At 35.4% G+C, this 12,690-nt stretch overlaps 1 protein-coding gene across 1 annotated transcript; it reads right to left on the bottom strand.

The window, feature by feature from the left end:
- Positions 1–4,004: 4,004 nt before the first annotated feature.
- LOC141630769 (protein FAR-RED IMPAIRED RESPONSE 1-like) lies at positions 4,005–8,871 on the bottom strand. The gene is made up of 6 exons (XM_074443527.1): positions 8,704–8,871; positions 6,955–7,045; positions 6,192–6,246; positions 5,934–6,063; positions 4,643–5,788; positions 4,005–4,550 (listed from the first exon to the last, which is right to left on the bottom strand). Exons 1-6 carry the CDS (start codon positions 8,869–8,871, stop codon positions 4,005–4,007), a joined length of 2,136 nt encoding a protein of 711 aa, XP_074299628.1.
- Between the last annotated feature and the right edge of the window lie 3,819 nt (positions 8,872–12,690).

Genomic DNA, 12,690 nt, shown 5'->3' with positions numbered 1-12,690 from the left:
TGTAGTCCTTTTTAACTTTATCTCGTTTTTCCTTTGATTTGATTTCATCCCACGTGGGACATTCTTTAATTTGGTGAGTTTTATCACCACACTTAAAGCATCCCACGGTGGAACTAGGTCGTTTCTAAGGAAAGCGTTTTTTCGAGTAATTATTATTGAACCTTTTATTTTATTAACCATTGACTAACTCGGCTAGATTCCTTGAGAACATAGCAAGCTCGTCTTCCTCCTCGTCTTCTCCATCGCTTGGAGAGGACGTGAGAGCGAGACTCCTTCCCTTTGAAGACTTACTAGAATGCTTGTCGAGATTGAACTCGTGAGCCATTAGTGATCCCATTAGTTCATGAGGAGATAGGGTTGACAAATATTTGGCTTCCTCTATAGCGGTAACTTTGGGTTGCCACTTAGAGGTGAAACTACGAAGGATTTTCCGAATGATGTCCTCGGACTCGAAATCCCTTCCTAGACTTTTTAGCTCATTAATAATACAAGAAAAATGTGAATAAAAGCTATTTATGGACTCATCCTTTGACATTCTAAACATCTCATATTGTTGCATGAGAAGGTCAATACGGTGTTTTCTAACTTGGGAGGTCCCCTCATAAGCAAGTACAAGAGAGTCCCAAATAGATTTTGCCGTAGGACATCCAGAGATTCGACTAACTTCCCCCTCACCAACACAACGTTGAAGTATCGACATTGCCTTGGAGTTCTTTTCGGCAAGTTTGAAGTCATTTTCATTGTAATTTTTTTCCTCTTTGGTTTTGGTGAAATAGGTTAACATATCGGTTTCCTCAATAACAAGAGGTCCATTTTGGCTGATGGTCCAACATTGATAGTCTATACTTTTGATGTAATGTTCCATTTTGAGTTTCCACCATCCAAAATTCGCACCGGAAAAGACCGGAATCTTGGAGTGTTTTTCGGAATCCATTACCCAAGACTCAAACTCTAAGGTGATTAGCCTTGATCAAGAGCATGAGGCTCTGATACCAATTGAAGAGTTTATGGATTCTAAGTACCTAAGAGGGGGATGGGGTGAATTAGGTACTGTTTTAAAAATTTCAACTTAAACTTAATTGATTTAAGTTAGTCAAATGAAATGATATCTCAAATATCTAACAAACACCCCTTTTAAATGAAATTTAAAAGGCGTATTGTTGACCTGACTAGAGAAACAGTGAGACAGACTGTTACTAGTTGGATTTGTAAATGTTGTAAGCAACAGACCAAACCGACAGTATCGCAGACTGTTGTGCTTAAGAACAATGAATGAATTTAACTGAAAATTTCAAGTTAATCTTTATTGTTTTAAAGTAAGTTGATTGACAATATGAATGTTAAATGGATAAATCAAATAAATTGAATGATTAAGAGTGTCTCACGATTCCCAAAGTAAGTTATTGAAATCAGGAAGCGACAGTTGTTATGACTGTTACTTGTTTGTCTTAGCAAGTGAAGTAAATGCTACAGACCAGAAGTAACATTATTCAGCACTGTTGCTAACTAAAACGTGAATGAAGAACAAATAAGATAAATTGCAGCGGAATTAAAAGTGAAGTGAGATCAACACATTGATTTTTAAATTGGTTCGGCAAGAACTCAAGTGCCTATGTCCAATCTACTTTTTATTGATTGATTTAGCGATCTACTCCGACTACTAAAAACCCGTACAATAAAAAGAACTCGCAACCTACTCCGGTTGCCACATAAGTTCAAGGACTACTCCGTCCTAGAACTCAACAACTCACAACCTACTCTGGTTATCATAAGAGTTAGAGGACTACTCCGTCCTAGAACTCAACAACTAACAACCTACTCCGATTGCCACAATAGTTAAAATACTACTCCGTCCTAGAACTCAACACTCTAACTTAGAACGTTTACAAGGATCAAGTTTCCACGGACTGATTCTTTAACAAGAATTCATATGGACAACTTACAAGATCAAACGGGGCATAAGTGAGAGAGTTTAATATTTAAAACAACACTTGTTATGTCTGTAACACTTGAAAACTTTGAAAGCTTTGCAAAATATCAAAACGATTTAAAAACTTGAAAACAATCTTGCAAACTCTACACTCTAACTAGAATGTTCACAAACCAAGTTTCCTTAGACTGATTCTTAAAAAGAATTGAGAAGGACAACTTATTGGTTCAAACGATTTCTAGATGAGAGGATACAACACTGTGAAGTAACATTGATTTCGACTGACTCACTTGAAGACTTAGAAGATTTTTTGCAAAGAAAATTTCGAGTTCTTAAAAACTGATTTTGCAAAAATACTTTAGATTTCTCTGAAAAGTCTTGTGGAAAATATGAGATGACGCACTCCTTTTATAGAGAGGGCAAGCAAGGTGGGTGATTTAGGGTTTAGAAATTCAAAGGTCTTCATATGTGATGAAGACCAATACTTCCCCACACTTGCACAAAAGAAGGTACTCTTTTAAAAGGTAAAAGAAGAAAAGAAGGTTTGTAATTATCCAAAAGAGGCCTTTGTTTTTTTCAGAAAATAAAGAGTGAAAGATAAGTCACAAGGTGACAAGTTTTCACCAAAATGGCAAAAAACCAATCCTTGTTTTACAAAGGACCAAGGAGTCAAATTGGCACAAAGAGGAAATAATTTGAATTGATAATTAGCTAAACCTTTTTTATAGAAACCCAAATCTTAAAAAGAAATCTGAAAGTCATCATTTAAATCCAAGCCATTTAAAAAGATAAAATGGATTTTCGAAAAGTGAAACCGAGTTTCAAGTGTTACGGACCAAGGTAACAGTCCAGGCTATTATTACTTGCAAGAGTAACAGTAGTCTTGACTGTTGTTGTTGCGTTTAAATACTCTACTCCCTAACTTGTACATTAGATGACACAATTGACTCTAAATCTTGGGTAGCAAATTATCAACCATTCTTAACTTTGACATTGATTAATTCTTGCTTGAGGAGGGTGCATTATTCCTGAAATGGTACACTTAGAAACACGATTAGATTGGGGATGTCATCATCAACAAATAGGTCCTAACAGTAATGTTTCAAAGGGAAATATTTTTGTTAAGTTCGGCTACTCTTCAGTTAAGGAAATAACTTTGAACATCTCTGGGCAGTTAGATACACTTGCTTGGACTGCTAGCTACACTTGTTCGAACTGCTAGATACACTCCTTCAGTTGTTTTAGAAAAGGACGTTTGATACAAACGCCATCTTTGTAGGAGAATTCAGAATTTTTTGTCCATTTTTTCATCTAAGAATATGAAAAATTTAAGACTATAGAAACAAGACAACTTTTAGTAGTTGGCTAAATTTATAAAAAGAGATGATGTGTTTTCCTAGTTTATATACACAAGTATACAATGACGCATTGTGACCATACACTTTTCCGGACTGCTAGTTACACTCCATGACTCCATAATTAGTAAAAAAAAAATGGCAGCCTAAAAAGACAAATAAGCGATTTGGTTGGAGTAATTTGAGGTTCAAGAGTTCATTGAAATGATGTTGCATCCTAAATTTTGGCTTTCTCAACTTTTCGGAATCCTATTTTTTTGAACTGTTAGTTTCACTTTTTCAGTTGGCTACATACACTTTGTTGGACTGCTAGTTACACTCCTTCTGTTAGCTACATACACTCTAGTCAGCCCACCTCCCTATTTGAATACAATGTATACACTAACACCCTCTATACTCCATGAATCCATAGTCAGTATAAAAACAGTAAAAAAACAGCAGCGTAAAAACGTAAATAAAAAAAAAAGTTGGAAGTTTATACAAAACCAGTCTTTACATGAACCACATAAACCAAAAACCCACTGAAATCAGTTTTTAAGTGAGTACATAACATTACAAAGCATAACAGAATTTTTTGAGTGACATCTACAAATGCCACATAAACCAAAAACCCACTGAAATTAGTTTTTAAGTGAGTACATAACATTACAAAGCATAACAGACTTTTTTGAGTGACATCTACAAATGCCACATAAACCAAAAACCCAATGAAATCAGTTTCAAGGGAGTCGACTTGGGCAATTTCTACTATCATGGTTACTCATTTCACCGCAAGCACGACATTTCCTCAGCGGCTTTGCATTTTCCAAGACTGCCTTTTCCTTATTTGATGTTATCCTCTTTCCCGATCCCTTATTCTTGCACTTCTCTGGTGGTAAAACAGTAACTTCAGTTGGAATTTTTGACCCAAGAAGCATCTCAATCTCAGCTTTCTTATCTTTTGACTTGCCCGACTTAACTGAAATAATCAACTTTTCATTAAAACTCCGGAGCAATTGAAATAGCGCATCAGAATGTTCCTCATTATCCTCAACAAGTGAGACTGCATTAAATACCTCCGACCATAATTCACTTATATTGTTCTGGCGACTTTCGATTGACACACAATCAGCTAGTACAGTTTTTCCAACAACATTAGAAAGAGGGTGGGAGGTTGTAGATTTGCTCCATCTAAGTGCTAAATACTCTTTAGGTATATGATCAAATCCCTTATCTTTCAACACCCATAAAATGTGCCTATAGAGTATCCCAATTCTTTCAAACATCTTACAAGAACAAGAAAACTTATTATCACTTAAATCAACTTTGTATTCCTTGTCTTTCTCACGATCAATTATTGAAATATTATCATTCTCACCAGTTGCATTTGGTGATGGTAAATGGCCACAAGTATAACATGCTTATCATCAGCCATTACCTTAGAATATTTCCATCTCTGAGCATCCATTGTTGTTTGGAAATGCATCCAAAACTCGACAAGTGTGACATGTGGGTTGGTGAACTTTCCAAAGAAGCTATTTTCAGACTCTGACCTTGATGTTGTGAGCAAAATCCCGCCCAAATATATGTCTCTAATATAAGCATGAATCCAAAGAGCACGGTGCTTAAACATTTTCTTCAACCACTTGTTATCACAAAGCTCATATGAGGAAATTATCGAATTCCATTTCGATTCAAAATCTTCTGGAGTGATTTCTACATCCCAAACAACCGAGTTTATTTCCTTCAAAAAAGTCGTGTCTTGGGAAATCGATGGACCAACCTTGTCAGGCAACTTCTTCATTATATGCCACATACACAGTCGGTGGCGTGTTTTGTCATCAAACACACCTTTAACAGCTTTTTTGAGTCCTCTACATTGATCAGTTATTATAGTAATAGGATAGCGATCACCCATAGCCGTTACAAAATTTTGAAACAACCACGAAAATGATTCTGCATTTTCGTTTCGTATCAAACCCGCTGCAAAATTAACACAACCTTTATGGTTATCAACACCCGTGAAAGGAACAAACACCATTTTATATTGGTTGAAGTTACAAGTGGCATCAACAAAAATAGCATCACCAAAAAGGGCATAATTTTTAATTGATATTGGATCTGCCCATAAAAGCTTAGTTATTCTGCTTTGATCATCCACATCAAAGTCAAAATACAAAGATGGAGACATAGCCTTTTTTTGCATAAAGTTCTCTATTAACATCTGGGCATCATATTCTTTGATGTATTTTTTAACATCCCTTGAAAGTTTTTTGAAATCTTGTAAAGAAGCACCCACATTTTTGTATCCCTTCACATACTGTTTAAACATCCTAAATGTTTGCACAAGACCATGGTTTACATGGGCATTATCCATTATCATTTTTTTGTGAACCAAATTTAAATCTCTACATGGTTTCAAATGTATCATAGTTGTTGGAGTATTCATAGCATGTGAGTGAACCTCAACAAAATCATAAATCTCATATTCACCCGTTTGAATTCTTCTAAAACTAACCTTAGCCTGACAACCAATTCGCGTAAGGGTCCTCTTCCTTTTTGTACCCTTGTGATTACTTTTGCCTTGTTTATTATACACGCACCACTTATGTGTAACTATCCCATCAACTAATTTTGTTGAGTCTAACCTAGTAAAAAAACCCACAAACCTTGGCATATTCCTCATAAAAATGTTTGTCTTCTTCCAAAGTTGCAAATTTCATCCATAATGCTGGTTTTAATTCTGCTGAGCATCTCGGCAATCCCACTATTTGATTATCGAAATCAACTTCTGGGTGGCTACAACAACAAAAAACAAAAGAAAATGATTGTAATTTTATCCGTTACAACCTACACAAGCTTCTTAGACAATACAATAATTAATTAAAAGCTACAATTTCATACCTGGTACATTAGTGACAAGTAACTATTTTCCTTGTGAATTACTTGAAGACGCTTGCACATTAGTAACTTCTACAATGTCTGCACAGAAAATCAATATTTGATCTAATGAAAAGAACTGAGTTTACCTTATAAGCAAGAAGATAGGAATAAAAAAGAATTCTGGAATCAAACATAATCCCAAACTCCTAGGTAGTGGAACCCGGAATTTATTTTGTCAAGTTACATACAATCCTTTACCTAGTTATATACACTCATTTGTGAAGCTATATACACTTTGTTACCTTTGTTTATTTCCCTATTTTCATCCCATTCCCTCTATGGTATCTAAGGGTAGCTAAATACAGTTTTAAATGCTTCTAGAAACACACCTTCAGGAGGCTGTATACACTTTTTAAACCATTATTGATAGTCATTGCTTACAAACAGAATCCCAGGATCCTGAAATCAACTACGACAGATGTTCCAAACAGAATCTCAAAATCAAAACAACGCCTGAATATCTAAGTCGATGAATACGGAAACTTAGAATACATTTTTCATTTTGACAGATGTTGCAAACACGGCGTCGTCATCAAAGTAATATTCCCTCCAAATTCACAATCATACATTCTTTCATATTGACAGAAACACATCCTCGACTACCTAGATACACATAACTTTTGAAAGCAACTTATTTTGGGTCTCAATTAGCAGCAAAAATAAAATAATGTATCACAATACTTTGCCCCTTCAAATTAAATGTAAGAAACAAGATTTGAAGACACATTCATACATCTACATACATACACATCTTTAACTTGCTGGATACAAAGAACATGCAGCAGTAGTTACCTATAACTTCTGCCATTACCGAATCTTCTTCTTCAATTATTACCATCTGAAATAAAAAATCGTTCTTGTTAGATTATTACCAAAATCAGATGGTTTTATCAATAAAGAAACTCTAATTTTTCGATCACAATAATGTTAATCAAGTAATGAACCAACAAATCTAGAATCAAAACGACAAAATACCATCTTAAATCAAAAATCTAATCAAGTTAAATTTTTTAAGCAAACCCTAAGTTTTCAAATTGGATTTGTTTCAAAATCTGAATTAAAACTTACCTTGATTTTGTATTCCGAGGTGCAATAATGGAGTTTGATTGATGCGCAACAATGGTGTCGGAAAGAGAAACGAAGAAATCAAGATGCGCGTGTGTTTTATCGCATTAATGGTGTCTGAAGAACTGATGAAAATTTCGACTGTTTTATAGGAGGGTTAGTTCGTACGGTTCGTACTGAACTTTAGTTCGTACGTGACCCCGACCCTATATATATATATTATTCCTTCCCACTCATTTGTTTGTCTTTTCAAGGATTTTAACGATTAAATAAAAGACCAGGATAGACTGAGTATATATTTACTGATGACTAATGATAAAACAGTGGCGGAACCAGTATATATATATATTTATCCAACCCTTACACTTGTTTCTCCTAGGTAGGTATCATCTACATGTAACTTTTGTTTTATGTTGCTGATTATTTACCATCTTTGTTATTAACTGCATTGATATCTAGTTTTTAAAGCTTTTTGCAACTTGGCCTTTGAAAATGACCGAGTGGGACAGTGATAATCGTGTTGGTTTTAATTTGCCATTGTGACATCACAAGATGTTTACCTTTTGTTTATGTTTATTGTGCAAACAATACACAATAAGATCTTGTAAGATCTAAAAACTTGATCAATCTGAGTTTTCAAAATTAGTAGTAATGGGTTCAGTGTCTTTACTACTAAAATTAGCGGTAACAACGATCAATTTATGCATCAAAAGAGGAACAATTTCTATTTCGCTGTTCCTTTCTTGACATTATTGCAACTTTGCAGGTGTCTAAAACATGTAATATTCATTTTAGAGCCTTATATGAGGAGAAGGTATTTTTTTTCTTTCACTTTGTTGGTCTTTAATTTTTTTGAATGTTCATACCATTATAGTTAATCTCTCTATTTTAATTAAATAATGCAAAAGCTGACATACAATATTTTTTGAGTGAGATTTCTGACCATCTAATTTAAAATTATAATTTCAAGAATTATAAAGGCGAACAACATAGTGAACTGAAATTTAGACCGTTTCACTTCAAACTTGAGGGAAAGGCCACAAGGTAATGAGACTTAATTAATTCTTTATCTTAACTATCTAACAAGCAGAAGAGAATTTGATCGGTTAATTTAATAAAAATCAACATACACTTAATAACTTAAATGACATTAAAGATCAGACATGGAAGGTTTAATCCAAATTCATTACAAGATATCTATGTTGTCATTAATTAGAAGGCGTAGAACCTGAATGTAAAAAAATATTCATGTTTTTTCCCTTTCACTTATAGTGATTCAACCATTCCTTCAAGATCCCGACTTTAAAACAAAAAGTATCGTCTATACACTTTTCAGAAAATTGGCATAATCTTTGATGATTTTATATATTCTACTTTATTTTGATGGAATTATAACTACTCGACAAGAGAGTTGGTTGAACTTGCTAATACAATAGAGTTGGTTGAACTTGCTGATAGAAAGCCTGATTTGCCTAATGGTTGAACTACTCCAATGTCAGGTGAAATGGAGATGGAGCCTGAGCCTGTGTCCAGAGCCAATGCTCTCATCTCAGATAGAGCCTTTCGTACCCATAATCTCTTTTCTTTGTCAGCTTTCATTTCACAAGCTATGTCCTCATCTCACGTTATTTAAACTCAAAACCATCTTACGTTATAAATTAGTTACAAGATGAATTTTATTCATATGATATCTCAAATGTGTAATTAGCGTAAGCACCTAAAATTTTGATTATAATGTTGATATGTGATATCTTATACTTTTAGCATAATCTACCAGCTGACTCCAATTGGAATTGGAGGAACATATGCAAGGTGAGAGATTGCATGGTGTGGGCATGGGCCACGTCTCGGTCTGTGGATTTGGGCCACCTACCAATCCGTAGTCATGGGCCACCTGCACGCCAAGCCAATCTGTGGACATGCAGCGGTCTTTTGAAAGCCACGCTCGGCGGCGTAAAGATGCTTTCGACCGGATCGTTTTAGATCGGTCGGTTTCGTCTCGGTAAGGGTCTCAAAACGATTAGAGATGTTCGGAGTCACCACCAAGCATTTATGGGATGCCTGGAACCCATTCGAATTCCACTTTATACCTCGATCAAATCGAAGCACAAAGCAGCGTTTGACATAGGTACTAAAGATAAGGAAATCGTCCCTCTTTAGCATCCTATCTCTAGAATGACTCTCGTACGCCCTGGATAAGGTCGTCCACTATCCAAAGTTTCTGAGTAAGAGGTGAAGGTACGTATTGGGAAGCCCTTTAATCAGACACCCAATCCCGCCCGCGTTTAGCGGCCTCTACTGATCGATCTTGGTTGGTTGAATGCAAAACTTGATAAAACGGTTTAAATGCATGAATGCCCATCCAATGATTTAAACCTAACATGTGAGAGCTTTCTAAGTCGGTTTATTTAATCCAAGTATCAAGTATAAGATGTCGAGTTGGATTATTGGTTGATTTGCATGCAAGACGGAAATTAAACATCCATTTACCGTATTAGGTTTAGGGTGCATAACATGAGCCATTTGTCTTAGTAAGGCATTTTGCAAATATGGTTTTGAATAATCGAATAGTCATCTGATCCGTCCTATAACCGGGTTAGCCGGAGTCGGGATCGTCCTAGACTAATGCTGGAAGGAAACAGGCCCTGTATCAGACGACTATAAGAGGCGCGAGCCAGCCGGCGGTGTAAGGGGCCTCCCTCCGGTTTTGAAAATGGGAAATGGGGAGCCTGCTTGAGGCGCAGGTTAGCCAACGGTTGTATGCCGTATTCTGACTATTTAGAAAACGTTATAAAACGTGTTGAAAATGGGTATTTGAACCCGGTTTGATTTTGAAAGGGTCGTTTAGACCGCATTTGTTGATTTGAAGAACTAGACTCGAATAATCATCGTTATTTGATAATATTCGGTGTCGGGTTCGATTTGACAAACTTGACATGAATAGTTTTGAAAAATTATTATGGACTAATTGTTTTAAGTCAATTTTTAATGTAATTAGTCGATACTCGTCATCGTACCCGAGTTAAAATCCGGCATGGTATGTAGAACAAAGGATGATTTTGTGTTAGTGACTAATATGTTTGTTTGAAAATGTGAGGAAATGAAATAAAAGGCTTTAAAATACCTTCTAAATGTCATTAACCAAATATTATCACCGAAACACGGATTTAACCGCCATGGTATGAGGAACCAAGGGTGAAAAATGTTTTATGGTTAAAAGATGTGAAATGAAATAAAAAGGTTTCGAAAATACTTGAAATGGTAAAAACCGATTACAAATATGAAAAATAGATTAAGGGAAATGACGAGAACAAACACGGTTGATTTAAATTCCGAATACCCCATTTAGGCGCGAGCCGTTGGCGACCTAAGGGGTTTCGCGCTCGGACAAAAATCAGTTTTGGCTCGTTTATTCCATATTTTGGTTCATGTTATGCATGTATTAGCATGTTAGAGTCATGAAACAAATGAAAACATAATAAAAGAGGATTTTTACACCCTCATACTTATATGTTTGGTTATGGCGAGTGACCGACGTAAGTGTAACAACTCGTTTGATCGGAAAAAACTCGGTTTAAAACCGTTTTGGTAAGTAAAAAAGTGTTTTAAAAGTTTAGTGATGGTGTAGTGGTCGAAGTGGTCGGTCAAGTGGTTTAATGCACGATGACGGTGTGGGAAATAATCTGTATACTTCCCTTAAAATTGAAGGATTAAAACGAATTCAATTAAGACGATCACTAGTCATAAATAAAATACATAAACAAAGCAAAGGATTCAGAAATAACCTTCGGTCCTAGCAAATACGGCCTAAGAACAATATCAAAATTGATATTCGCCTATTAGTTGCACCCAAGACGATATGAGATATGCCCTTTGATAATGCTAGAATCGATCCAAATTTTCTGTAAAAATTTAGGTTGTTTTTTTGTGTTTTTCTGATGAGGGAGGAGGCTAGGTTAAAAGAGAATTAGGGTAGAATAAAATGATCACCCTTTTCTTCTTATTGTAACCGAAATTTGGGAGTGAATTAGGGAGATCTAATCTTCCCCTTACTCGGCCCACTGTAACCGAAATAAGGAGTATAATCTCCTTATTTGTGGTTATTCCAAAAATGTATAAAATGTGTTAAAATTGCCATCTAGTGAGGATCGAACCCATGACCTCTTGGTTTGTGTACCCTCACTATTACCACTATGACACATTCATCTTGTTGATATTAAATATAACCGATTACATTTAATTACGAATTAACAGATTAATTCGTCCAAGCTAACATTACATACATTTAATTAAATATAACTTATTATATTTAATTTACGAATTGACAGTTAATTCGTCTCAACTAATATTTTTTAATCTTCATTAAATAATTGTCTCATCAACACATTGACTAACTGTTTAGTCATATTAGGCATCAATGTGATCATATTTCTATAACCACATCTCTCAAACACATCCTATAGGTGTGACCTTTAGGGACCAGTTGATCACCGCCATCTGTATGATAATAACGTCAAACTTTCTAGTAAGCCAACTGTTATTAGGTAAACGTTAATCAACTGATTAAATATACGAAGTATATCCTTGTGAACCTGTAAGAGATTTACAAATGTTATCACACTAATTTGTGGAGGACACAAGCTCCAACAAACTCCCACTTGTCCTCACAAGTGTATGTGCGATAACCGATTCTCATATCCTAAAATTTCTCCCACTCAATGTAAAACAATTTGCAAATCCGTATTCACAAAGGTCGTATTTTACAAGCGATCATCATCAAGAGTGGTTTTCCCGACTAGAGAGTAACTTAATTGATAAACGAGTCAACATTCGAGCATGGCCATGCATTTCAGTTACAACTCCTCGAGTGGCCCTGAGAAATAACTATACCTGATAAGGTTTGGATATTTTCCTCAACTCGAATCCTGCAGATGTAAGCACAGTATGAAATGACCCAGAAAAAATCTACTTAGCCTCCAGTTAAGGTAGACCGTGAGAAAGAAACCAAAGTCACCCAAAAACTGCCTTAATCTCAAGAGACAGTCGATAGTCAAAAGAATCGACTCTAGGAACACAATGGATGTCCTATCCACGACCCGGCACCAAATGTTTTTAACCATTTAGGACTCCATTACGTTGTCACAAAAAGTTGTCCTAAGAGGTATCGTTATAATCTCGCATCAGTGATCGATCAGTCAACCGTTTGACTTATGGCTTGTTGAACCCACCATCAATCGACTGCACAATATAATAGCCGGATTTATCAGCTCACATTGGTGATTACAGACCAAAACAAATATAATGTAATTCAGTTCACTTTGTGGCGTTCAATGTTGTCAGTACAATCCACATGAAAAACAAAATATTATATTAAAACGATGAAGTTATAAATAGTATATATGAAAAAGATAATGTATC

This window comes from Silene latifolia, chromosome Y (genome assembly GCF_048544455.1).
Source record: "Silene latifolia isolate original U9 population chromosome Y, ASM4854445v1, whole genome shotgun sequence".
Lineage (NCBI taxonomy): Eukaryota > Viridiplantae > Streptophyta > Magnoliopsida > Caryophyllales > Caryophyllaceae > Silene > Silene latifolia.
This window is presented reverse-complemented; position numbering and strand designations above follow the sequence as displayed.